Raw genomic sequence first — 27,352 nt, 5'->3', positions numbered from 1 at the left:
GAAACTAAGCCTCCTGCCCTATACTGCTGTGAGGGAGTTCAGTGAGTGGGCAGGTGTATTTATTATCTCGATAACGAGGGTGGTGGGCAGGAGAGAGCAGTGGCTAAGGGCACGGGCCTCAAGTGAGGGAGACTTGGGTTTGCGTCCCATCTCTGCTGCTTACCTTTTGCACATCCCCTGCCAAGTTACTCAACTTTCCAGACTTACTTTCGTCATATGTAAAATTTAGGTCCCAGTCCTATGAAGGGAATACCATTATCATAAGAAGTAAATGAGTTTTAGTGTCAGGAATCAGTTAATGTAACATGTGGGTAGATAACTAAGTGTACAACCGTTTTCCACCATTGAACTCAAGACAGCATTTTTTGAAAGAAGCCCAGGTTGCTTGAGGCCCCAGATCAACCCGAACGTAGTAGTAGCTCAATGAACGTCTTTTCAAGATGCAGCAGATGTTTTCCGCCCCCGTGGGCACCTGAAACGAGAGTTTCCTTCACGTCACTTCAGCTGGGATGGCAATCTTTCCTACGACGAACGTCTAAAGGGACTAACTTCAAACAAAAGCTTCTGGAAGAGTCAGTGTCACGTACTCATGTGCGTTCATCACAGGTCATGGGAGTCAGTGTTGGGAAAGAGAGAGCAGGGTGGTGAGAAGGCCTGTCATGGGAAAGGAAAGCAGGGCATCCCAGAGGCACGCCGGCGGCTGATTTCTGTGGGGACAGACGTCCTCATTCCTTGGTGGACGGTAGAGTCAGTTGCTGCGGAGTGAAGATCTCAGCAGGCTGGGAGCTGTGGGCACGCGGGCCTCAGATGGCAGTAGACAGGCTCTCCTGGGCCCACCGAGAACCTCGAGACACGAAGCCGCGTGTTCCTTCCGGCCCGTTGCCATGGTCACCATCCACACAGCAGCCTCACGTCTTCATGGAAACCAGCATAGATCATCCTGAGTGTGGGCAGTTACAGCCTCTCCCAGCCAGCACCGCAGACGGCCTCTGACTGCTGCTTCATTCTGTGAATGCGATGGACCTACAGGACCGTGTTTCCGAGTTGTGGACCTCGGTTCATTTGCTCTTGGATGGACGCTGACCGTGTACTGGACTTGCCATCTCTGCTGAAGAGGAAGGGCTGTGGCTCACCATGGCGGGGTGGTGGGATGCGCCCTCCCTCCCAGGCCCTTCATTCAGGAGGGCTGGGTCCGCTGCGCAGGTCCTCGCGGCTCGGGCTCGCGCGCTGTGTGAGCTGGCAGACACGCCAGCAGCAGGCCCTCCCAGAGGCGGTGCCCGCAGCCCTAGGACAGGGGCATCGCTCGACAGGAACCAGAGCACGGGCAGGCCACGTTCGTCTGAGAAGATGTGGCTACTTACTGTCTGCTGCTAAGATAATTCTGGAGAAGTGTAAGAAGGGGGGTTTGTGAACGTTAGGAGAATAAAAAATGAACGGAAGTAATAAAAGTAGCAATTACAAAAGAGGGAAGCTGCAGTTTTCCATCTCTTCTTCCGCTGTTCAAAGGTACACCAGGCTGAGAGGAGGGAGTTTCTTCCTAACGATACGATGAAGATACCGTATATTTTTAGTGCTTTTCCCCCTAGTTGGTGCTTTGTGGTATAACACTGCACATCCTGTGTGCTGGAAAAATACACGGAGCCATGACATAAGCTCTCTTCTGTTTCATAGGCCGACTGGTAAACGATTTTAGAAACCCCCTATGTTAGAAAAATTAATGTTCTAGGGCAGCTGTTACATTTAATTCATATCCTACGAAGTAATGATGACAGTAAAACCCCACAAAGAAGTTAAACAGGACAAATCAAATGCGTCGTTACTTCTAACCTACCCTTTTCGAATTGAGACGTTTTGGAGTTAATAGGTTGCTTGCAGCTTACGGAGGCAGGCTCTAGATTTGGCTTCTGCAGCTAAAGTCAGGACAAGTAAATGAGTTGTGAGAATGGTGCCTTTTGGTCTTTCTGACCATATTTGGATGAAAACTGTATTTTTGTTCTCCTACCACCTCTCGTCAGAGGCATGCTCTGGGCTTTGTTCCAGATACGAGGTCATCAAAAAGTGCTGTATGCCCAGTAGGATTTCTTTCCTTGGGAAAGAAAGATACTTGATTTGAACATAAAGCTCTTTTGATGGCAGAATTGTTTTGCACGTGGGATGGAGGTTGGGTCGATCGGTAGTTAGCAGTTTGTCGCTCTTTGGTGGGAAAACCAGGCTGGATTCAAGGGCCAGACCTTAAAACCCACTCTCGCCCTCTGCTTTTCCCCTGGGATGCCTGTAGTTCAGATCTACCCCCGGGGTCACCCATTTGCAGGATAGGCGTGCAGCGTGGGAAAAGGAACCACTCTGTACACAAATAGCACAGATGACAGCAGAGACCCTGCAGATGGCCACCGAAAGCCTGCCGGTGGGGAGCAGCTAGAAAGTGGTAACCCTGCCCGGCCCTGGCCCCTTGGGGTTGGGGGTGCTTCTCTCTGTGTGGTGTCATTGCTGACGTCTTGCTGGAAATGCACTGAGGTTGAATCGTACGTTCACAGACGCTTCTGGCCTGTGTGCACACTTTATCATAAAGGATGTGTTCTGGGCTGTTCACTTACAGCGACAGAGAACTAAACCCAGACCTGTCTTTCCTGCTCAGGGACTGGCGCATCTCCACATCCATCATGTGATTCACCGGGACATCAAGGGCCAGAATGTACTGCTGACCGAGAACGCGGAGGTGAAGCTTGGTATGTGATGGGCGGGCCGCGTGCTCCGATACCCTGCTGCGCGAGCGCGGCCAGCGGAAAACGGTGCCCCGTTTCGCCACGTGTCTTAATTTAAGACTCGGGAGCCGGGCTTGCTGCTTAGCCGGGCCCCTGACTCTCCTCCCCCGGGCTCCGGGGGTCGCCGTTGGGGGTGCCCAGGGAGGTGGCGGGCCCAGCCTCCCGGGGAGCTCCCGGGCTGGTGGAGCGTCCTGCCGTCTTGGCGGCTCGGCCCTGGAGAGGGTGCCCCTTGTGCCAGTTGGTGGGAGGCTGCAGTCCGTGCAGCGTTTCTCTTCGGTTCACTCTGAAGACCTCCGACGCCCACGTGCTTCACCTTGCCGTTGACTGGTTGGTTCACTGTGGCCTACTTCCCCTCCCTCCTCTTCCTGCCGCAGTGGACTTCGGTGTGAGTGCTCAGCTGGACAGGACCGTGGGGAGGAGAAACACCTTCATAGGCACCCCGTACTGGATGGCGCCCGAGGTCATCGCCTGTGACGAGAACCCCGACGCCACCTACGATTACAGGGTGAGCCGCCGGCCCTGCCTTCCTGCGGGTGAGGCCCCGCCTCCCGTCCCCCTCCCTGCTGCGTCACCGAGGACCACGTGGACCCCTGCTGCAGGGGCACGCCTGCTGGGACAGTATTTGGAGGCTTTTTTTGGTTTTGTTTCAGTCCATTCTGCGCCACCCCTGTTCTGTTACTAAGTACGGTGCTGCTTTCAAGGTGGGGTGGGGCTGTGTGTCACTCCGTTGTTGGTAGAGATTTTTTTTGTCCTGAGTAAATTCAGTGCTTCTGCCCTGTTTGCTGTTCTTTTTAACTTGAAGAATATATTATAATCAGATATTTATTATTTTAAAAATACTGTCAGAATATATAGCAATAGCTTGCTTCATCTGTGTGTGTGAAATTTTAGAGTGTTGTCCAAGAGCTTTGCAGCTTTGCTTTGGTCACAAACATATGTAAGCTATTAGAGTGACCTCTAGGGACTTGTATCGATAATGCACTTTTTGATCCTGATGTAAAACCAGTATTTGATCATCAGACTCGGGTTGAATATGTTTGTAAAAACTACTTAAAAATGCTGTTGCCTTAAGTAAATGAGTCATAGTGGTTGATGTACCTGTTAATGATACTCAAGATTGAGTTCCTATCTTACGGCGCGCCAGTGTATTTAGTATTTATTGCAAATACCCGACTACTGGAACTCAGTGTAAGCCTGTGGTGGAGAGGAATATTTATTTCATGTTTTTATATGCTGAAATATTTTCAGATAGATTACAGACTTGAGGAGTTTTCACTCTCTGTTATGTCATTATGTATCTCTAAAATTTGAAAACATTTCTAACGCATCCAAAATACTATCATACCTAAGTAAATTAAAAATGATTCCTTAATGCAGAGTCCATAATTCGACCCAGCTCGTCTCCACCTGGTTTGTCCAAAGCAGTACTCAGTATAGGATAAGACGTTGTATTTGGTTGTTTGGTGGTTGAGTATCTCTCAGTGAAGAATATCACGCCCTCTTCCCCAACTCCCGCTTTCTGCAGGACGCCAGCTTGCTGAAGAGGCAGCGTTCCACCCTTTGTCTTACCATTTCTGAATTTTAACTTTCCAGTCTTTGTAATGTCATTTACCTTGTTTCCTACAAAGTGGAGAGGCTCCGCGAGTACGGAGAAAAGCCTTATTAGCAAGATCCCCTGAGAGGAGATGGGTGTGGTTTGTTTGCGCCGCCCCGGGGAGCGTGGACACCTGGTGGCCCCACCGCTGAGGCTGCCCGTATTAGTTTCTGGTTAAGGTGGTGAACTGCTCTTTGTACCCGAGGGTGTAGAAGACTCCGTAAAAATAAGGGAGCAGTTCACGGGCCTGTCTTCATTCTCGTAATAAAACATATGTGCTTGAGCTCCATGGCATAGTTATAGGTTATTTAGGAAAACCCTTCAGCTGAGCAACTTTAAGTAATTTCTTTATTAGGATAGTGTCTAAACAAAAGAAGGCTAATGATGAAAAAACATCTGTCATCTGCTTTTAGAAAATCTCGTTTGGATTTTAAGAAATTAGCTGATAAAACCTCCTCTGTCATCCAATGTATATTGACTGCCTACCACATGGTAATCACAGATCTGGGGATACGGAGGTGTGAATAACAGACAAAAATACCTGTCCCCGTGGAACTTGTATTTGAGTAGGGGATAAAGCTAAAATTCACATTTTAGGGAATTCCCGGGCGGTCCAGTGGTTAGGACTCCATGCTTCCACTGCAGGGGGTACGGGTTCGATCCCTGGTCGGGGAACTAAGATCCTGCAAGCCGCATGGCGTAGCCTTTAAAAAAAAAAAAAAAAAAAAAAAAAGGTAAAATTTAAATTTTAAAATTAATATTTTGGGGACTCGGAAGGAAAAGACTGCATGCACTTAACTCGTCTCACACCCCCTGCCTGAGTTTGAAGGAAGAGCAGAGCGACGTGGCTGCATGATTCTGTTTAGTGAGCGAGGGTGGCTTTTATTAATTCTTCTGAGGACCTTTCATGAAGAGTACTTTCCAGCCTTTAAACGTTTAACGTCATAGTTAAGTTTGAGATATTGTCATAAAACATAAGAGTGAACATCTGTCTAGGCTGGGAGTCTAAAATCATCAAATGCTTGGAGAGAAATGAAGAAATGATGAACTGCAGAGCCCGCAGTGAGCCGGTAGGGAGAAGATGTGAACGGGGACCCACCTTAGTTCAGTCATAGCTACGAGCGGTTCTAATTAACAATCAGTGTTATCTTTATGACATCTTTCATTCATTCTTTTGGAAGGTGTTCTTCCAGATGTGTTTGTGCTTTTAATTTCCCGGCGAACTTCCTTTTGGTTCGTACCCCAAAGGATGCAAGTGCGTCATTTGTGGGAATGATCCACAGTGGTGAGTCGGTGGCCTCACGGCAAGGACAGTGTCCTGACTTCCCGCTTTGTTTGCAGAGTGACCTGTGGTCCTGCGGCATCACAGCCATCGAGATGGCAGAAGGCGCTCCCCGTAAGTAGCTCGCGTTCCTTTTCAGCCCAGTTCTGTGTAACTTAAACCTAGTCTCAAGGCTTCAGAGAGAGTGGCTGCATGGATGAAACTGTTCCTGGTGGGGCGTTCCGGTGACGGAATCATAAATACAGTGGAGTTTTCGATGTGAAAGGAATTCTTGGCACATGCATTAGTCCTTTTGAAGACCTCCCCGAGGTCCGTGGGCCATGTTATCTTTTCTTTAAGTTGTAATCAGACGTGCGACCTGAAGTTATTCTCATGTCAGATAATACACAGTAATTTTTCTCTTTACAATTTGAACTTCATATTCAGTGAAACTGGTCCTACCACAGGAAATCTCAGAATTTCTTATGTTTTAACTTTACAAATAGAGGCACAGCCTTTAATCTGTGGAATAACTTTTTTCAGTATTACCTATGTGAAATTTTGCTTCTGCTTTGGATTAAATCGATGACAACTTCATGAAATTGATATTTAATCAGGAACAGGGTAGAATTTCAGAGAGCAAAGGGAAAAACAGCATTTTCTGCGAGTCCCCCTATTTAAAAAAAAAAAAAGTGTATACGGAGAATGTATAACTTCCTGATACACAGTCGCTGCTGAATAAATATTTGTTGAATGAATGATAAAAGACTGCCCACAGCTAAGGATTAGTTTGCACTGCAGAAGCGGCCGTCTGTCTTCATCACCACGTGCTCCCTTAACCGAGACGGGGAAGGACTGCCTGGCCCTTTGTCTCGGTTCTCTTTCACGGCAGGAACAGCACCCTCCTTTTCTTTGGCCCCCATTTCCCAGCTGCCTTCTAAGAGTCTCGTGAAGGTGAATAAACACTCGGAAATACCCGATGTGACATGCTCGTGTGTACACGTGCACCTAAGACGCCTTCGTTGGGCAAGTGATCAGAGAACAGGCAGTCGTTGCACAGAATGTAACAGTCCCACCTGGCCCCCATTTTTGCTCTTCCACAGGCACGCTGGCTCTAACGGTCAGCAGCGAGCGTTCCTGGAGGGCCTAACGCGTCTGTGTTCCAGGTGTTGTGTGAAGGCCTTTACGACCGAGTCTCATTGAATCCTCACAACAACCCTAGGAAAATAAAGTTATCTCACTGTCATCTGATAGATGGTGTAGCAGCTTAAGCTGTTATAACTCCTTTAGGATGCTGAATCAATATTTATCTTTGATTTATGAAAACTTTCCAGTGTCGGTTTGAAATGGTATGTTCTTGTCGCTGCGCTTTTCCTCCTCGTATTTTGCTGTGTTTGAGCGGGGTATTCACGGTGCGCCCTCAGCTGCATGACTCGATGTGCGGGGACTGCCTGACGTCGAGCGTGCCGGTCAGGCGACGGGCGGAGCGTGTGCCGCCAGAGATCGAGAACGAGTGAGCCGAGTACGCACTGACACGCGCTCTCCTCTCCCCAGCTCTCTGTGACATGCACCCCATGAGAGCACTGTTCCTCATCCCCAGAAACCCTCCTCCCCGGCTGAAGTCCAAAAAATGGTAAGCTCTGTGTGCTTTGCTGTTCTTTTTCCTTTTTTTTTTTTTTTTAAAAAAAAAATATTGTTCCTTTTTCGAGTTTGACTTCAGGGCAAAATTCTGGCCATTCTGAGTCCAAAAGAACACAAGAGCCAGTGCCCCCAAACACCAGTTAAAAAGTGTTGTATCGCTTTATGTTTTAATGTTTCTTTTTCTTGCTCAGTTGTCCTTGAATGATACGGTAGTGACAAGGCACCCTACGAAGCACCAACACGTTAAAGAAAAAGGTTCCATTTGAATACCTAAATACCCCTTAGTGTGCTGTATCTCTGAACATCTTTACATTAAGAAGCAAAGCTGTGTTGACTTGCGGTTCCTCAGCTGAAGTCGTATCTTAACACTCACGGAAGGGTTTACTGTAGTTATTGCGGAACTTTGAAGCCAGATGGGCCGCCGTCCTCCCGGCAGCCTGCGTTGGAGGGGAGGGGTCCTCTCCCCGGGCCGCCCCCTTCCTTCTCCCTCCTCGTGCATCTGCTGAGCAGGATTGGTGCCGGGGCTGGAGACGCCGATGCCCTCCGTGCGGGAAAGCGTCAAGAAGTGCAGCGGTGTGGGGTGACGCTGGTTTGGTGTGGTTTTAAAATCTTGGAGGGAAAGGGCAGTGCTCGGTTTTCTCGCTTGAGCATCCTGCCCGCTTGTTTCCTCCCGAGGGTTCCTCTGAGTCCTTCCCTGTTGCTTCTGGTCTGCACGCAGGCTCTCGTGCACTCGGGCCCTCCTCCCTCCTTTGCCGTTCCTGTTTCCTGGGCTCTGCTGTCTGTCTTACCTACTGTGGGTTTTGTTTTCCTTTCTGCACCTGTTCTCGTGAGTTTTCCAGGTGGTGTTGTCTCCTCTTAGGTTCTTGATTCTGATTCTGAAATAGGCCAGAGATGTCCATTTCAGCCTCCTTCTATCCTGGACTCGGTCTTCCGGCTGTTGGGTCCTTCTAGAGCCTCTCTCCTGTCCGTGGGTGTAGACACACACATGTATCGTTTCTTTCCTGCTCCTCCCTTTCCTCCCCATCCTTTCCCCACCTTTGTCTGCTGGCAGGGTTTCCTCCTTTATCCCGTCTTTCACCACGTTCAGCTCTGGGGAACCGAGGGCGTCTGGTTCCACTTACCAGCTCTTGGCAGGGTTCTTTAAGGCGGGACGGTTTCAACGATTTAGGCCCAGTTGGTCTCCTGTGTTAAAACGTGATAACCGGGGGCGCCCATGGGTGGCCAGCCCCGGGAAACCCAGTGTGGGCGGTAGATGTCAGCGAGGGGTAAGCAGCTGCGGGGCTGGGTACCGCTTCGTCCGGCGCACGCTGAACTGAACGGTGCTCACTTGCCCCTTTCTTTTCCTCCGTCAGAGTTTATTAAAGCGAGTTGATGCTCCACCTTCGGGGCGTTTCACGGATTTGTCCGTCGGCCCCCGCTCTGACGATTCTGCCCATGACTTGCAAGTTGGCCTTAACCGCTGTGCGTTCAGTACAGTGAGATAAAGAGGCGGATGTAGAGGACACTAGATTCTGCCTGTGCTCTTCCACCAAACTTCCTCTCACTGAGCTTGATCAGATGCCTTCTCAGCAGTCTGTGTCACTGCCTCGTTTTACCCAGGTGCTCTAAGGTGGGAGAGGGTTACAGACATGAAGTCCTTCTTCCTTTACGGTTGCTGTCTTCCTGTCCACCAGATGTAAATCTCCACGACTGTTTTTGGAGGAGCGGCCTTTAAAGGATGATTAGTGAGCTCTCTTTCAGCAGAACCTGGTCACCGACTTTCAAAACTGCGTTGCCAGACCATCGGTTCTCAGATGTTAGTCCGTACACGGCACGTGAGGATCCCTTTGGAATTTTTAAACTGAGGGCTCCAACCTCAAAGTTTCTAGTTTCTTAGGTCTGAGGAGTGACCCAGGCATTTGTATTTTTAATAAACTCCCAAAGTGATCTTTGTGGGCAGTGGGGTTTGGGAATCTCTGTGCTAAGAGCATTCCATCACTGCTGTGTAGACTCTTCTGCATTCTTCCTTAACCATAGAATAAAGTCACAACTTTAGGGCCCTTCTCTGAGCTGACCCTGACCTATTTCTTTTACCCTTTTCCACTTTTTTTTTTTTTTTTTTTTTTTGTGGTATACGGGCTTCTCACTGCTGTGGCCCCTCCCATTGCGGAGCACAGGCTCTGGACGCGCAGGCGCAGCGGCCACGGCTCACGGGCCCAGCTGCTCCGCGGCACGTGGGATCTTCCCGGACCGGGGCACGAACCCGCGTCCCCTGCATCGGCAGGCGGACTCTCAACCACTGCGCCACCAGGGAAGCCCCTTTTCCACTTTTCATACTAGTATCAGAAAACAGTTCACTGTCTCCTAGTACTCTGCTGCCTTGTTCACGTGGTTTCTGTCACTCTGGAACAATGGCTTTTCTCTCCCATCTTTGGAATGTCAGCAATCCTCCTTTTTCTTGATGTCTGACCCATTCCACTGTCGGCAGTAGTTTTTTTTCTTCCTCGCGGTTTGATTATACATCCGCTGTTGTGTGTACATACATTATTTCCTATGTGTATCTCTTACAGAGCCTAGCATAAACAAGTGTACGTCGTTGACACATAAATATTTGTTGAATTGAACAAAAATAGTCAGTTTGAGTAGAAACAGAAGACAACACAAATGATTCTTAAAAGCAGTGAAAGAACCGGAAAGGACTGAACTCATTTTCTCAACCACATTTTTAAAGACTGAATAACTCATTCATTCAACAAAAATTTATTACACACCTATTGTAGTCTACATGCTCAGAGTTGGGCATTGCTGACAAATGCAGAAGTAGGAACCAGTCCTGACCTGTACCGTTTTAAACCAGGAGGAGAGGCAGAAACATAAATGTGCAGTGTGCAGTGTGTCACATGCAGACTAACCCCAAAGGAAAGGCTCCTGACCTGGGGAGGGCAGGGTGCGGTGTGGACGGGAAGGGCTTAGCCGACGGGAGGGTGTCTGAGCTGAGTCTCGAAAGACAGGGTGGGTGAGTGTGTCAGCTGAGGCTGGGGAGGGGGTCACTGAGCCAGAAGTGGAGAAGCAGGCAGAAATAAAGTGTCTGGTGGGGTACACGTTAACAGCAGGGTCATTGTCCCTCTCAGCACTATTATTTCTGCCTCTGAACGTTAAGCGTAGAGAACTGATACGTGAACCAGTCTGAAACTGATGGCAACGTCGCAGTGACAGGATCAAGCCCCGAGTCACTTCCTCGGCTCCCTTTCTTACTCTGTGTCTGTCGTTGTCTTCGAGGATCCCGCCGTCTCTCCTCTGCCATCTTCACATTAGCAAAGACCTCCCTTTACTCTCTGGCCTCCTCCACCCCGTGATTACGCGGTCAGAAAGCAGCAGTAACTCCAGTTGCCTCCGAGGCCCCCTGTGTGTGGTGTGACTCCTAAACCATGTTTAAGTGACGCTGCGGGCCCCGTGGTCCCTGCTTTGTTCCTTGTTTTATCCCTGTGCCTTTGCAGCCTTGTTCACAGTGAATTCTGAAGCCCTGCTCTTGCAAGCTTGTAAGTTACTGATATTTTGGAGCTCTGCTCTTTGTGGTAGAAATTTGATGATCTTTCTTACTTCCTCTTCTAGGTCAAAGAAATTTTTTAGTTTTATAGAAGGGTGCCTGGTGAAGAATTACATGCAGCGGCCCTCCACAGAGCAGCTTCTGAAACATCCTTTTATAAGGGATCAGCCAAATGAAAGGCAGGTTAGAATCCAGCTTAAGGACCATATAGACCGGACCAGGAAGAAGAGAGGAGAGAAAGGTATTAAACCTGTCCTTATTTTCATCTTAAAAAACACTGTTTTAGGTTTTTGCCAACCAGAACACGTTATTCCTTTCGCACCGCGTCTGTGCCCGCCTGACTGGGGCTGGAGTGGTCTGTCTCTGCTCTGCACCCAGGGACGGGCCGAGGGGCAGCTCGGCCGCAGCAAAGGGGACCCGTGCTGTGCAGTGCAGTGCCGGGCTGACGCTGGGTCGTGGGCACCCGATGCCGTCCTGCTCCTCCTCGGGGGCACGTCTTTGTGGCTGTGCTTTTTTACTTCTTTACGGACCTTGTGTTCTGCCTGCGTCAGGCGGGGCTCAGAGCGTCGGTTGGGAACATCACAGGCCATGTGCTGTCCCGTTCTTCTCCTGCTCGAGAGCCTCAGGGTTTCCTACACTTTATGGGGGTGGTGTGGTCCGGCCTGGGCCCCGTCGGCCTGACTGCTTTTCTTTTCTTTTTTTTTTTTCTTTCTTCTGTACGCGGGCCTCTCACCGTCGCGGCCTCTCCCGTTGCGGAGCACAGGCTCCGGACGCGCAGGCCCGGCGGCCACGGCTCACGGGCCCAGCCGCTCCGCAGCACATGGGATCCTCCCGGACCGGGGCCCGAACCCGCGTCGCCTGCCGATCGGCCACTGCGCCGCCAGGGAAGCCCTGCTTTTCTGTCTTTACGGCACAGCGTGAACATTGGCTTTGCTGATTACATGAGGTTCCCTTTGGTCCCCAGGGTCCGAGTTTCCTGTCCTGACGTGTTCTGTGTCCACCTGCCTGGACTCAGCGGTGCCTCCTGCCCAGCAGTGTGCGGGCCGGGCTTCACCACTCTCTTCTCTAAACCACCTTCTGGGGCCTCTGGCTCCCACCGACCTTTGCTGGTCGGTGAATTCGTAACAGTAACTTTACAGAACGATGCCGGATAACAGGCAACCCGTTGCTGAATTTTTTTTGACACTCAAAGTTCAAGGCCAAAGAAGAAACTAAAAAGAGCAAGTTCAGGGCAATAATCCTTATTGCCTTAGTTTGGGCAGTTAATCTCTTTCTTTCGAGTTTTGGCATCAGAGTGGACTTTGTGAATTTGCTGATGTTCCAGGACCACTTTTCTTATGTGTCAGGGGCTCTGGAGCCCCTCTCACAGCCCTGCCCCTGCTTAGCCGTGCATACCACCAGGGACTGTCTCGCCTACAAGCGAATCTGCTCTTGTGTGGGAAGGACGGCTGGCCCAGGGGTGACCACCGTTCACGTGGGAAGTGGTGCCACGCTTCTTCCCCCAAGTTCTCCACACGCTTTATCGTTCTCTCAAAGAATATATGGCTTTTATTTGGTGCTGATGCCCTCGGAGATGCTTACCTGTACACACGGCGTCACGATTCGTGAACTGACTTGCTTACCTGTCCTCTTCTTACAGATGAAACCGAGTACGAGTACAGCGGGAGCGAGGAAGAGGAGGAGGAGGTGCCGGAGCAGGAGGGGGAGCCCAGGTAAGGGCGGGGCTGCTCGCGCCCCTGCTTGACGGAAGGCCAGGCCCTGGGGGAGGAGGAGGAGGTGCCGGAGCAGGAGGGGAAGCCCAGGTAAGGGCAGGGCGCTCGCGCCCCTGCTTGACGGACGGACTGGCGCTGGGGGTGCCGGGGCTGCAGGGGATGACCATGTAGTGTGAAGGAGTCGCCAGCTACTCTGAAGGTGCCTTGATATCTTCCATTCTTCTGCTTTTTCAAAGACTCCTATAAACCTTCTCCGCCTCTGGAGCCTCTGACCCAGTGGGTCTTTACCGAGGCTGCGTTGCTTCCTCTTCCCCCAGTCGTTTGGAAACGTGCAGGTTGTGTCTGGTCCTGGGGAAGGGGAGCCGGCCACTGGCGTTTCTCGCTGCAGCAGGTGTGGCTGGAAGACGTCTTGTAGCGTATGAAGCAGTCCCGCGCACACACGGTTTCCTGCTCGTGGGCCAGCAGGGCCCCTCTGAAAACACTAGTCTTTCCCAAGACTTGTTGGCTGGTGGGTTGGTTGGTTTTGCTTTTCCCACCAGTGTGGCCATTGGCATTTCATTGCCTCCGTTGGGGTGCATTCTCTCCTGATACATTTTATAGTCGTTTTGGTCATCTCTGGCTCCCCGAGGGACAGTGAAGCAGAAGCTTGAGGATGTGGTCGCATGAACCTCACGACGACTCATTAATCAGGGAAGAGAGGATTTAAAAGCTTTAATAATGGTCTTGCCTGCCTGGTGTTCATGCTGCAGCTACACGTAGCTGACTAGCTAGACAAAAGGAGGGTAGGGACGGGGACCTGTGGGGTCACTGTGTGCAGACGGGGACCTGTGGGGTCACTGAGCGTTTGAAGATGCAGAGAATGAGCCTTTGAAGAGAGCATATCGAGGGAGAAGAGAATTTATTTTTAAAAAACTCCATAGTTACATAAAAGATTTGAATCCATTTGAGACTAAAGTTTTAGAGTAATTTGAACTGATTTCAGGAGCAGTATAATTGTTTGGGGTTAGGGACGCAATGTAACAAAAGAAGCAGTTTGGGAAGGTTGGTTTGCCATTTGTTCTGGGAGTTTTGAAAGTGGAGAAGTGACTCTCAGCCGGGAGACCGCCTAGGAGTGACGCTGATTTATCTGTGTGGTGGCTCATCCTTGGGACCCCCCTGGGCTCAGCTGCTGGCCCTGCAGGTAGAGAGAGTGGGAGGGGATCGCTGACGAGGCATGGTGGACCACGTGGAGAAGGTGAGGGGACGGCCAGTGCTGCAGATTACCTGTGGTACTACCGCCCGGGCGGTCCTGGGACGTGATGCAGCCGTTCCTGGTGGGAAGCAAGGTGGTCACAGAGGGTCCAGTGACATGTGCAAGGAGGTGGCGTCAGCTCTTCGTCGCAGTGTGAGTTGATGTGAGAATCCCACGTGGAGGCGTCCCGTCAAACCTCCAGGACAGAATTTTAAGATGTTTACGAGACAGGCGAAAGAAGGGGTGACGCTACTGAATGGCCGGCTCCTTATCCTCGTGGATTTGTTAGCTAGTTGGGTCTTGGGTGGGGGGGAGCTCGGAAGAGGAGGGGCGCGGACGCGGAGTAGCCCGCGCCCCTGAGATCCCCGCTTCCTCCCGCAGCTCCATCGTCAACGTGCCCGGGGAGTCCACGCTGCGCCGGGACTTCCTGAGGCTGCAGCAGGAGAACAAGGAACGCTCTGAGGCCCTGAGGAGGCAGCAGCTCCTGCAGGAGCAGCAGCTCCGGGAGCAGGAGGAGTATAAGAGGCAGCTGCTGGCGGAGAGACAAAAGCGGATCGAGCAGCAGAAAGAACAGAGGCGACGGCTGGAAGAGGTGGGGCGGGGACGCGTCTGGGTCGGCTCCTCCTTCCTTCTTCACAGACGTGGCCGGACGCTCAGAGGACCATCCTCTGTGGCCTCGCGAGGCAGGTAGCGCCTCGCCCCGGCCTGGCCGCGCGCGTCCCCCCTGCAGGGAAGGTGTGCTCGTGGACCGGCAGGACCTCACACTCCTGGAGGCGCTAGGAATGTTTTCCTCTCTTTTATAAACTTCAGGGACCCGCCCCCATTACTCATCCGATTTCTGTGGGATACACAGGGCCCGGAGGTGGCATCGCCCCGGCTCCGTGGAGGCCGCGTACGCCGTGGTCTGAGTTGGCCAGCTCGGCCTTGACCTCATTTCCATTCCACTCTTGGCCTCTGGGTCCCAGCTGGTGTGTGCATATTCTTCTGAAAACATATGTACACAGGAAAAAACGTTTTTCTACAAACTCCTTAACGGTAGGTACATTTAAGAGGAAGGGGTGAAGGAGAGAATTGTGTTGGGCACGGTACAAATGCTATTCTATAATCTAGCTGTTGTGCTGGGGTCAGTTACTTGTTGGGCTGGGGGACACATTTTGTACCACCTGCTCCTTGTTTTTGTTCTTGTTTTTGGCTGTGCTGGGTCTTCGTTGCCGTGCAGGCTTTCTCTAGTTGCAGCCAGCGCGGGTTGCTCTTTGTTGCGGTGCTTGGGCTTCTCGTTGCGGTGGCTTCTCTTGTTGTGGAGCTCGGGCTGTAGGCACGTGGGTTCAGTAGTTGTGGCTCGTGGGCTCTAGAGCGCAGGCTCGGTAGTTGTGGTGCACGGGCTTAGTTCCTCTGCGGCATGTGGGATCTTTGCAGACCAGGGCTCGAACCTGTGTCCCCTGCATTGGCAGGCGGACTCTTAACCACTGCGCCACCAGGGAAGTCCCCCACCTGCTCGTTTAATTCATTAATACTATCGACGTTGGTAATATGGTTACCCACAGCTTTTTCATTTTTAATTCACAGACATTATTTCCCTATGTTTCGCCTGGGGCTCAAGAGAGTCCTTTTTCATTTCCTGATTGCTTTTTACTATGTACATCACAGCTTCAGATTTCCCATTCGTAGTAGTTTGTTTCCGTTTACTTCGTACATCTTATGGTTTCACCTTCATCCTTCATGCCGGGAAAAGAACCCCAAGCAACAGTAAAGCCACGTGTCGATGCAGTACAGTGGAGTTTAATTTAAATGACAACACGCACCTTCTCCCAAGTTACTTAAGGGTACATTTTGTGGGGAGAATCTTTGCTTCGTTTTGTGTGTTTATAGTCTGAATTCTGAAACTTCACAGTTTGCCCTGGTTTAGAAAACCCGTGTCTGTCTAACTAAGGAGAGTGGAGGTATTCAGCCAGCGCTTTGGAAGAAAACACAGGGCATAACCTTGCTCTGTGGGAGGGGCAGCATTGCTGTTCATGTAACTTTTTGCAGTTTATTTGCAAACTCTCTCCTAATATTTTAAGACTCGGTGCTCTTTGAACAGAACAGAAACCTTGAGGGGTTCTGAGGTTTTTCAGGCTGTACGTGGACCGTGTGTACTTAGTACACAGGAGTGCTTGAGGTTTGAGGCTCTGGCTGTTTCTAGTTGCTGCTTTATGCAGTATCCCCCACTGTCCTTTCTAACCCTGGGCCGTACTTCCTTCAGCTCAGCGATGCAGGGGAGTTTGGTGGTTTATAACTTGAAGGATCAAGGACTGGGTCAGCTGGAGCCCCGTTCTAACACAGGCCCTGGAAACTGCTTTCAGGCCTAGTGACGGTGAGATAGGTGTCCATCATCCAGGCTCTGGACGTGATAGGGAGTGAGGATTATGGGGTTAGGCCAGCGATGGCTCAAGGAAAGGAACTGAGGTTTTAAAGCGATTTGTTCTGTCAGCTAAATAGAGGCTAGAGAATCAGGGTTGTCAGCTAAGTGAAAACGCAGCACTTTATTGGCTTCAGTTAGCCCTGTAATTTCAGCTTCTCAGTATAAAAGTTCAAACTCACAGTCACCTTTTTAACCTCTTAATCAGGGAAGATGGAGCAGGGTCCTGAAACGGTGGCGTTTGCAGGAACAGAATCCACTGATTTGGATTCTTGGTGATCCAGTGCCTTTTTGTCAGCCTGCTAATTAAGGCCCCAGGCAGTGGTTTGGGAATATTTGCGCCATAAATGACTTGTAGTCCTTTACTGGCATTAAAGGTATGAGGAATAGGGATGCCTTTTGTTATTATTAACAAAGTAGATAAAGATGGTCATCTTCACTCAAAAGATAAATGATGCTTAAAACTGAAAGGTGATAACTTTCTATCAGCGACTGGCAAAAAAATGGTCCCAGAGTCGAGGCTGTAGGGAAACAGTGGATGCTCCTTTCTCCGAAGGTGCCATCAGATCCGATATATTGGGGCTGAGGGCTTCTCCGCACCCCCTCCTGTCTCAGAACCGTGCCGCAGGTGGGGGGAGCGGTCTGCCCCTCGTAGGCCCTTCACCTGTAAGAAGTCCACGTGGTACGTACATCCTCCGCTCTTGCTTGGTGCCCGTTGAGATTTGCTGCTGCTGGGATCTCTCTGCTTTGTTTCTCTTGCTTTCTCCTCCTTGGCTCCTGTGTGAACTGGAGATCTCGGAAGTCCTTGTAGATATTTTCAAGTCTGTCTGCCAGTTTTGCTGAAAATGATGTTTAGGATTTTTCTTGTTGCTTTTGGATGGTCCCAGCAGGAAACTGGGAGCGTGCTGAGCTCGTGCGGCTGAGTTCACACTGGTGGTTTTGTCCCCTCCTCCCCCACCCTGGCCAGCTTTTTCTCCCAGTCTATTCTTACATTTTTCTGTTCTTTTTTTTTTTTTTTTTGAGCCGAAGTGAAGATTATTTCATCATACTGTCATTTTATCCTGATGGTTTTGTGCTCTTTTTTTCCATTGACTCTTGCCTTGGTACCTACTACCTACTCCGCCCATTCCTGATCACATCTTCTCATTCCTCCTCTAAGTTTAATAGAAATATTATACAAGATGTCCTGGAGAAAACCCCATTAGTGGTCTAAGTTAAGGTGACTTGGTTAGCTGCTGTACTTTGGATATGTTTTTGAACCTGTTACGTATTGAAGTCACTTTTCATTTGAGGTTAGAACTTATCCTTTTCTTAAAAACAAAAGATGGAAGAAGGGAGAACTGCGATTCCCTGTGTGTTCCCGATCTTACCTGTTGGTGCAGATGACTGTGTGCTCTGCAGACTTCGAACCCGGCCAGGGACTTCACTTAGAGGGCCGGGTCCCCTTTGCTGCTGCTGCTTGCGTCTCCCTTTCTGGTCTTGAACTGCTGGTAGGATGTTCCAGACTCCCCACTGTCAGAATTTTTCTGCAGGTATTTAAAACAATAATCCCTTCTCTTTACGATCTGCCCGAGTTTTCAGCCCCGGAGATGCCGTCATCCCTGGGCTCTGGGTCTCCGCTTCCCGCAGAGAAGGGCGCGTGTGGGCGTGAGACCAGCAACTCCTCCCTCTGCTTTCCTTCTACCAAGAGGACACATGCTTACTTTCGTCTCTCTTGTTTCTGCAGATCCTGTAGTGACCCCAGTTTTGTCTCACATCAGCCTCAGGCTTCACACTGCAGATGTGCAGTGAGCGCAACACAGCGGAGATCTGGGCGGTCGTGTGTGTGTGTGTGTGTGTGTGTGTGTGTGTGTGTGTGTGCGTGTGCGTGCGCGTGCTCATGTGGGGGGTGTTCTGTGCGCAGCGGAGATCTGGGCAGTCGTGTGTGTGTGTGTGTGGGGGGGGGGGGGGGTGTTTTGTGCGCGCGCGTGCTTGAGCGCACTCCTGCCTCAGGGCGAGGAGGGCGGGGCGGGGCGGGGCGGGGCGGGGCGGGGCTGGGCAGCCAGCCAGCCCTGCAGGCAAGCGATGATGCGGCTCACGCCTAGGGCTCGTGGCGGAGCTGTCCCGGCTCCCGGCTTCCCAGCCTACCCTCCTTGGCTGGTGAGGAGCCTGTTTGTGTTGACCATGGACAAATGGCGGGCGTTTCACATGGGCGGGCTTAATGGAAGCCCTGGAGGCTGCTGCAGATGCTGAACACAAACCTGCAGGCTGAGTCAGGGGAAGTCAGCACCTCTGTGGGGGGGGGAGACATGTTTGAGCCCTGACCCGGAAGGCCTCACTTGCCTTCCTTTTTTTATTGCCGCACGTGGCTGTCTTTTGGTCTCCGCACTCGCAGGAGAGTTTTCACCTCTAAAATGAGCCCATCTGGCCCAGCGGAGGTGCGATGCCTTTTTAAAAAAAGAGAGAGGGCTTCCCTGGTGGCGCAGTGGTTGAGAGTCCGCCTGCCGATGCAGGGGATGCGGGTTCGTGCCCCGGTCCGGGAGGATCCCACGTGCCGTGGAGCGGCTGGGCCCGTGAGCCATGGCCGCTGAGCCTGCGCGTCCGGAGCCTGTGCTCCGCAACGGGAGAGGCCACAACAGTGAGAGGCCCGCGTACCACACAAAAAATAAAGAAATAAATAAAAATTTAAAAAAAATTTAAAAAGAGAGAGCGAGAGAACATCTGTGTGAAGTGGGATTTGTCTTGAAGCGAAATTGTAACCCTAGGAAAGCCTGGGGTGTCCTAAGGAAAACGGAGCGAGCCGTGGCAGGCCCCTGTGGCTGTCTCTTGGCTGTGAGATCTCAGAAGGACGGTGCGGGGGCCCTCTTCCCCCCAGCGTGTCCTCCCCCCCTGCCCACACACCCCTGCGCCCTGCTGGGCGCCTCGCTCGTGTCTAAAGACGAGTGCGCGTGAGCACAGGGTGCGCGCCTTCCGCCCTCAGCTCCAAGTGTGCTGTGCGCGGGGGCCTTGCTTTTGCCACAGGGCTGCTGTCTCGCCTCTCAGAAGTCCTCAGCTCTTAAATGCTCTTCTGACATCCCAGTCTAGTGTTTTTTTCCTAGTTAAATTTTGTAAGCGCTATTTTAATTCAGCAAATGTAATTTGTTGCCTAAAGATGGGGAAGAGTTGTCTTTGGGGAGAAGCAAAGTAGTTTAGTAGTTTCTGTACTAAAGTTCATCAGAACTTGCACTTAACAAACTCAGGGGTTGCTGGTACATGTGCAGCCACATGAACTCCAGAGCTCTTGGAAATAGTCGAACCTGAAGAATAGATTGGTTTATTAAAGTTTAGTTTCTGTTAAAGCCCGTAAGTCCAGTGGAGTGTCTGTAAATGGACCCCAGTATTATCAGCATGACCTATTTAGAAAAGTTCGAATTGTGAGATGAAAGCATTGCTTTTACATACCAATACCAGTCCAGAAAGAGAACTTAAATGTAATTAAAGCATAGTTGGAAAAGTACATATTTACTCAGGCATGCTTGGAAAAATTTAAGTAATAAGGAAATCTCTATAATTGGAGAGATTTGGAAACCACTTTACAGCATCATGCAGTTTTTCAGTTTGTTTGATTTTGTTTTTAAAGAAAGAATGATTTAAGAAAATAAGAATGACAGTTTGAAAATGCCTCAAAGGATTTTATATCATGTTTACTGCTCGTAATGGGGTTAACCTGAGCAGGCATGTTCATTAGTCTCCTGGGTTTTGTTGCTTGAAATCACAGGCAGAAGGTTAATCTGGTGTGGATTGATGTTGCTTAGTTGATTGCTGGTGATATATATGTTTCATTTTTGACCATTTTCTTTTGAAGTTCTGTTGCAAGAGGCCAGCTTTTCACATTAGTAATCTATTAAGGTATTTACTAAGGGCTTTCTTTAAACTTTAATTACCCCCAAACACCCCCCCCCCCCCATTAAGGACCTGTTCTGACTGTAGTGGTTTGTATGGTTGGAGTTTAAATTTCTGCTCTTGGTCCAATTTACAGCCTCACATATTACAGCATAATGTGGAGGAGGGACTCGGTAACTGCATTGTTCTTTGCCTCGGCCGTCGGTCTGCCGACCAGGACTTGCTGAGTGGGCAAGTCCAGGGAAATATACCACGTTCCACATTGTCTTGTGGATTTTTAAAAAGTGTGTGACTTACCTTACCTGTAAGACTTGGAGGAGAGGGGCTGTGTCTGATTCACCTTTGTGTACCCGTGGCGCTTCATGAATATTTCTCAAATGGGTGAATCAGCATTTGTATCCTTGTATCTCTGGAAAGAAAGGACTTGTTCTGTAAACTTACAGCCATTCTTCAGTGAACCTTTGGGCTTGAGATCTCTGATTTGAGTTCCAAAGCCACCTTAAAAGGCCTGTTAGAACATCCTGAGGCACAAAGCGTGTGTTGTGTAAAGTGTGAGGCTTTATCCAGATTAACAGTGACTATTCAAGCCCGCCCGTGCAATTTACTAGGTGATCCTGAAAAGACGGCTTTATGATTTGGTTGGACCTGGAGATATGGATTCTTTAGTCTTATTCTAGATGCTAAATGTTAGAAAATCATGGCATCTTGGATATTTACGGGGAGTGCGGTGGAGATGAGCGAAACACGGTCCCTACTTTTAAGGAGCTTATGGCCTTTGTTTGTGTGTTGTTATGGTAACCAAGAGTATCATACTTCCATAGGACCAAAGAAGAAAAAGCCGTTCAGAGGCTTTCACTTGACAATCGAGATCGTTAGTTGTAGCCTGTCCCTGTTTGTAAGGTGTTTGCTTGCTGTTATTTTAAGACGTGTGTTTTGAATTAAACTTACTATAATAATTTGAAATTATTTTAATTAAGTAATTACATAGTAACTTTATTATATAGACTTTGGTAAAGAGTTGAACAGGAACGACTTGATGTTTACCACACTTTCATCGAGAAATCCCAGTGCAATGACTGCGAAGAACTGAAGATGGCCTAAACAAGGAGAACAAGAATGGAAGCCCGGTTGTGGACGTGAGTGTGTGTGGTAGAGCGTAGACCATGGGAAGGTTGACGCTGCCAGTGCTGGAAGAGGGTCCAACGTGGGAGTTGGCGAGGGGGCCAGAAGCAGGTGTATGTGAGCAGTGGGCCCTCACCCCTGCAGCCAGGCTGCTTTGCTCCCCCTTCTAGGCCGACACCTGCCACCTGGAACAGGCGAGCAGCGGAGGTTCAGGTGCATCTGAGGCCGTGGAGAGGGAGGCTGAGACGGGGCATCCGTGGAGAGCTAAGTGCTGATGAGCATGACGGCAGCGCACCCGCCTCCCCTGGCGCCCCCACCCACTACACCCTCTCCTCACCTGAGGTCTCAATACTGCACAGACCCCTCTCTTCAGAGACCGAGCCGCCCAAGGGAAGAGCTCACGCTGCCTCACGGTCGCCTAACGTGGAAGCTTCACGGCCACAGCTTGACGGTTCGCTTTTCACTGCCTTGCGTGTCAGTAGACGGCCCGAGATGGAGGACGCAGAGAAATCTTTAACGTGAGAGAGTCCAAGACACACGGAAAGAGGAGCTTGAAGGAAATAGAGACAATGTAGGGAACAGAGAAAATATCTCACACACATACATATACACATGCACAGAAATCTTAGTATCCTTACGGACAGAAGATATAAAAATCATGAAGCAAGACTATTCAGAAAATAAATAGTGTTTTAAAATTTTTTAATAAATTCAAACTCCCAGAAAGTGGGCAGAGAAGATAAGTTTAGGGGGACTAGAACAGAAGAAAAACAGAATCAATCCAGGTGGTTTGACTCCCATTTAACAAATGGTCCAGGAAGTGAATACTTCACAGAGGGAGAACATGCAGCAAGAATTCAGACAGGTTTCCAGAACTAAGAAATAATTTCTGAATTGAAAGGCTTACTGAGGACCCAACCCAGTGAATGAGAAAAGACGCCATTCAGAGACACACGCATCACCTTGAAAGTTTAGAAACTCAAGGATGAAAGGAGGATCGTAAAAGCTGCTGTCAGGGGAGCAGACAGAGGGGTGTGGGTGTGGGTGTGGGTGGTACTAAGTGTCAAGGATCCTAATGGGCTCAGATTCTCCAGAGCAACATCGGAAAGTAGAAGGTGACAAACCAGGGCTTTTGCATCTCTGAAGGGAAATTAGTGCCCCCAGCCCAGAAGTATATGCCCAGCATGGGAGCAGAGCTTTTGTGACTTACAGTCTCTCAAGTCTTCTACTTGTCTTCACGCTTCCTCAAGAAACTACTAGAGGATGTGTTCCAGCAAAGAAGAGAGAAGTTGACAGGGGATCCTGTACAGGAGAGGGTGCAGCAGGATTCCTAGGAAGCGGGTGGGCAGACAGATGGGATGCCTGGAGGGCAGCCTGTGTAGGTCGGCCCAGGAGAAGAAAGGGCTGTGAGAGGGTTAATCTCTAGAATAAAGAATACCTGACCCGTTTGACCATATGGAAAGGAGTCTTATGGTGTAGACTTTACAGGTGATGCTATGATGGGCCCATAAAAAGGCAAGCAAGCAAGAGTAAGGCAGTTTTTTACTGTTTATGTATGTATGTATGTATTTTGGACAAAATAACATAGATTTATTTACTCTTTTAAATGTAAGTTTTATCCTTTAAAATTTTTAAAAACTGGCCTGAGATTTTTTTTCTCCAGGTAGTCACTAGTTAACAACAATGAAAACGGCACATGGCATTTTAGATATAAGTGATCATGGGGGCGGCAACATAGCAAATGTTAATAAATAAAAGAAAGGCCGTTAACAAAGATGTATATCTTATGGCTTGAGGGTGGTGACTTTAAAGTCTAGTCCTTTGATTAAAAAATTTTAAACACAAATGAAAATGGGAAAGGCTACTTGTAAGGGCATTTAAAATTGAAAATGAAAAATTCTTAGTAGCATTTAGTTAGATGAAGTCAAGATTTCCCACCGGCCTGGGAGCCCTGCCCTCCGTGTAGTTGGAAATAACCCCCAGCAGTGGGTTCTGCACGTTTCACCACGTTGGAGCTTCCTGCCTGCTATGAGAACGAGTGCTTTCACTGAGGCCAGAGGATGTGCACGGGGTCCCGTCACTAGCCGGGACTCCGGGTGACCACAGCTCAGGGGTGCGAGGCAGGGGGTGAGCCGAGAAGCCTCCTGGGCGTGGGCTGGACCAGGGTCAGCCCTGTGCTCGGTAGGCGGACGCGGCTGTAGCTGCTGGTGAGGGGCCAGCCGGTGGGAAGCCAGCTCTGTGCTGTTTCACCCACCCCCGCCCCGCTCTTCCTTTGCGATCTCCCGTTGTCTTCTCTGGAGACAGAAATTTGAACCTCGGGGCTGGGGTGAGGTGGACACTTGCCCGCATCTGGACTTAATGGCTGTGTGGCGGCCAGAGTGCAGCCCTGCTTCCAGGGCAGCGTGGCAGCTTCCAGGACTCTCACTGCAGTTTTTCTCCTTGTCTGGCTCTTTCTGGAAGAGTCCTTGCTGATAACAGCCAAGGCATCGGTTCTGCGTTTTTTGAACTAAAGGATTTTTCAAGATTCTGTATGTAAATAACAGGAGAGGAGAAAGCAAGTGAAGCCACGGCTTTTCTTTTTGTTTTGTGATCCCACGGGGCTAAGTGGCACCTTTCCTTCAGCATCGGTTCTAAAAATTAAAGAATTTTGGTAGCCTGTGTGGTCTGTAAGGACAGGGCAGCGGGTGCATCTCTGAGGCTGTTGCCGTGGTGGCTGTGGCAGCGTGGCATCGTTTAGCGCAGTACAGCGGCCCGGAAAGGTTTAGAGTCTTGCATTCCATCAGTAAAAAAAAAAAAAAAATTGAGCATGTATCTGCTAGAGATATATCTAGTAATTTTGTATCCTACTGATACATTATGAAATGTGCAAAAGTAGCTATCTTAAAGAATGAGCTGGCAGTATAAGAACATAAAAGTTCTGGGTGTGTTTTTTGTTTTTATCCCCTCAACTACGGTACGGTTGTCTTGCTGGCCTGTAGAGCCTGCTGGAAAACATATCATCTCCCCGGGGAGGTGGGGAGGGAAAGGGAAAGCCCAGAGCTTTCCGAGGGGGACGGTCCTCTGACAATTCACTGCTTGAGAGACCTTGGCTCACAAGCAAGTCATGTCGTTACCTGAAGGCGGTAAAGTTCAGTGTATGATATATTCTTTGCCTCTTCTGACCTGTTCTCTTGAATCTGATTGGCTTGAAAAGCTAAGGGGGGAGTTCTGAGGGGTCGACACTGGTTGCCTTTCTTCTCTCTTCTGTTTTCCTTTTGTCTGACTGACTTTGAGGGGAATTGTTAGCCTCCACCTGCCTTCCTGTCTTGTGGTTGTGGTTCTAGAGCTGTGCTAGAGGCTATTTAAATGTAAATCAACTTTAGTAAAATAAAAGGAAGAACTCAGTTCCTCCGGGTGCTGAGCAGCTGTCTGCAGCCAGTGGCCGCCGTGCTGCGATGGGGCACCTCTCCATCCCAGGGGGGCTGCACGGTGGCCGCGTCCCCTTGCCGGCCGGCGCTGTGCACGTCTGTGGGAGGCGTTGGTTGATTTATACTCTCCGCGGTGGCAGTGCTGTACTGACGGCTAGGGGTCTGGGGCTGGATGAGAAGGGGCCAGACGTGTGCCCAGGGCAACGCTGCCGGGTACCGAGGGGCTGACAGATGGTCTGCGTTAGGAGAGGCCGTCGGAGCGAGTCTGGTGACTCGGTAGCGCACCTTCTGCACTTGCTGATGGGATGCAGGATGCTGTCTGAATAGCGGTGGGAGGCCCAGTGGCCCTCGACCTGGGGGCTTACCACCCAGGTGACTCCGGGCAGGTCACTTCTCTCTTCTTGAATCTGTTTCCTCCTCTGTGGAGCAGGAGTGAAGTGCTTCCTAGGTGAGTCCCGGGAATTGTATCAGGTAAAGGACGTGGAAGGAAGACGGAGACGGTCAGGTACTTAGCGCCACGCGAGACACAGAGTGAGCTTGTGCTCTTGGCAGTTTTCACATTCATGGTGATAATAATAGCGGCTCTTACTCTCGTTGGTGTCACCTCTTCTCTCCCTGGTGTGTGCTGCTGTTTTCCTCTTTTAAGTAGTTCTCTCCTTTCTCTGCCCTATTTCTGTTCTCCTGTATTCATTGCTCTTCTTTTTCTTCTGACTTAAGGGCCCGGGGTAACCCTGTCAATGGTACTCAAGGATACAGGGTTCCCTGTCCCCTCGTTGCTGTGGTTCAGCAAAGAACGGGGAATAACTGATTTCAAATGAAACCCAGCTCTCACTGGTACTCACAAGGAAGCTGGCGTACGCGAGCGAAGGGGCAGTGTGGAAACCGCTGGCCGGTGCAGGTGGGGTCCACGAGCTCTCCCTCTTGGCCCCTCCCCGTAACTGGTCAGCAGAGCATCCTGCGTGCCGTGCCGTGGCTGGAGCGTCTGCTGACCGCGTTGCATTGCTTGACTTTCGCAGCAACAAAGGAGAGAGCGGGAAGCCAGAAGGCAGCAGGAACGGGAGCAGCGGAGGCGGGAACAGGAGGAGAAGAGGCGGCTGGAGGAGCTGGAGAGGCGGCGGAAGGAAGAGGAGGAGCGGAGGCGGGCGGAGGAGGAGAAGAGGAGAGTTGAGAGGGAGCAGGTCAGCCTCGGAGGGCGCCCCGGCCGGGACTCGGGGAGGCCTGCCACTTTGCAGAGTCGGGGGGTTGGGGGCAAAAGGCGTGCACGCGCGTGCCCACGTGCTCAGGACTTTAGTCTGAAAATGCAGAAACACAGCTGGAAGCATACTCACGTCAGTACATGGAATCTCTTGTCTTTACCGACAGATACAGACACCGTTACACTTTAGAATAACCCCTTGAAACCAGCAGGGTGGCCTCCGCTAGTATATGATGCCTGGAAGATTTCTGAATGTGTCTAATGAAATTTCAAACCAACTGTGAGACACTTCCTGTGAGAAGTGTTTGAAGTATCCAGTGACTAACTGAATATTTTAAGATATATTTGCATATAATTCAGTACGGACGGACGTAACTTAGAACAGCTGATAACATTAGCCAGAAGCGATCAGATTTTAGTGATACCTGCAGCGTGTTTTTAATGTCGGGTAACGTTGCCTTTAGGAGTCTGATTCCTGAACCCCCTGTGCAAAAGCAGAAATTGCGCTTTTTGTTGTCTGCATTGTCCGTGTGAATCCCATCATAGTCTCTGCCGTTCATGTCTTTGAATTGATCACTCTTTGTTATGAGCTTTGAACAAGGAAAAAATATATGAAGGGGGACCAATTTAAATGGTAGCTGAAGTTCATACTTTTTTTTTTTTAATTTTTTTAATTTTTTTAACATCTTTATTGGAGTATAATTGTTTTACAATAGTGTGTTAGTTTTTCCTTTACAACAAACTGAATCAGTTATACATATACATATGTTCCCATATCTCTTCCCTCTTGCATCTCCCTCTCTCCCACCCTCCCTATCCCACCCCTCTAGGTGGACACAAAGCACCGAGCTGATCTCCCTGTGCCATGCGGCTGCTTCCCACTAGCTATCTAATTTACTTTTGGTAGTGTGTATATGTCCCTGCCACTCTCTCATGAAGTTCATACTTAAGATGCTTGTAAGCAATGGTATTAGCTTCCAAATTTGATTATTCAGCTACTCTCCTTTGCCTCGGGTTTCCCCAGTGTTGGGTCTACATACTCTCTTTCTGTTGAAACTTAGGTGATTCTCTTGACCTCTTACTTTACTGACGTTGTTGGCCTGTTAACTGTGGTGCGTTTAGTTTAGTTTTCATGTTCTGATTTATACTTGGGGACTACAAAGAGGAGAAAACATGTAAACTTGAAACAGTGAAGTCACGGAGGGATAATGCTCTGAACTTGATTGGGAGAAGAGGGTGTGAATGTAATACTAACCTTCAGTGTTCTAACGGAGTCATTGGCTTTTTTTTTTTTTTTTTTTTTTTTTTTTTAATTTTTTATTTATTTTTTTGCGATGTGCGGGCCTCTCACTGTTGTGGCCTCTCCCGTTGCGGAGCACAGGCTCCGGACGCGCAGGCTCAGCGGCCGTGGCTCACGGGCCCAGCTGCTCCAGGGCATGTGGGATCTTCCCAGACCGGGGCACGAACCCGTGTCCCCTGCATCGGCAGGCGGACTCTCAACCACTGCGCCACCAGGGAAGCCCGAGTCATTGGCTTTTGTGTATAGCAAGTATTCTTCACCTCTTCTTTTATAAAAATAGCATCAAAAGCCAGTTTTATTCCAGAATACTCCCCGTGTCAGCCGTGCTGTCAGAACCTGTCG

General features: G+C 49.9%; 1 protein-coding gene across 49 annotated transcripts in view; it reads left to right on the top strand.

The window, feature by feature from the left end:
• The window catches only part of MAP4K4 (mitogen-activated protein kinase kinase kinase kinase 4), a 173,801-nt gene that overhangs the window by 112,172 nt on the left and 34,277 nt on the right, over positions 1-27,352 (top strand). For all 49 annotated transcript variants that reach the window (XM_059079475.2, XM_067007083.1, XM_059079452.2 and 46 more), the window contains 8 exons: positions 2,636-2,726; positions 3,137-3,267; positions 5,698-5,752; positions 7,172-7,250; positions 10,850-11,025; positions 12,424-12,496; positions 14,109-14,319; positions 25,532-25,693. In XM_059079475.2, the coding sequence (XP_058935458.1) occupies positions 2,636-2,726; positions 3,137-3,267; positions 5,698-5,752; positions 7,172-7,250; positions 10,850-11,025; positions 12,424-12,496; positions 14,109-14,319; positions 25,532-25,693 (978 nt within the window). The remainder of the gene's footprint in view (positions 1-2,635; positions 2,727-3,136; positions 3,268-5,697; positions 5,753-7,171; positions 7,251-10,849; positions 11,026-12,423; positions 12,497-14,108; positions 14,320-25,531; positions 25,694-27,352) is intronic.

This window comes from Kogia breviceps, chromosome 11, assembly GCF_026419965.1.
Source record: "Kogia breviceps isolate mKogBre1 chromosome 11, mKogBre1 haplotype 1, whole genome shotgun sequence".
Taxonomy (NCBI): domain Eukaryota; kingdom Metazoa; phylum Chordata; class Mammalia; order Artiodactyla; family Physeteridae; genus Kogia; species Kogia breviceps.
This window is presented reverse-complemented; position numbering and strand designations above follow the sequence as displayed.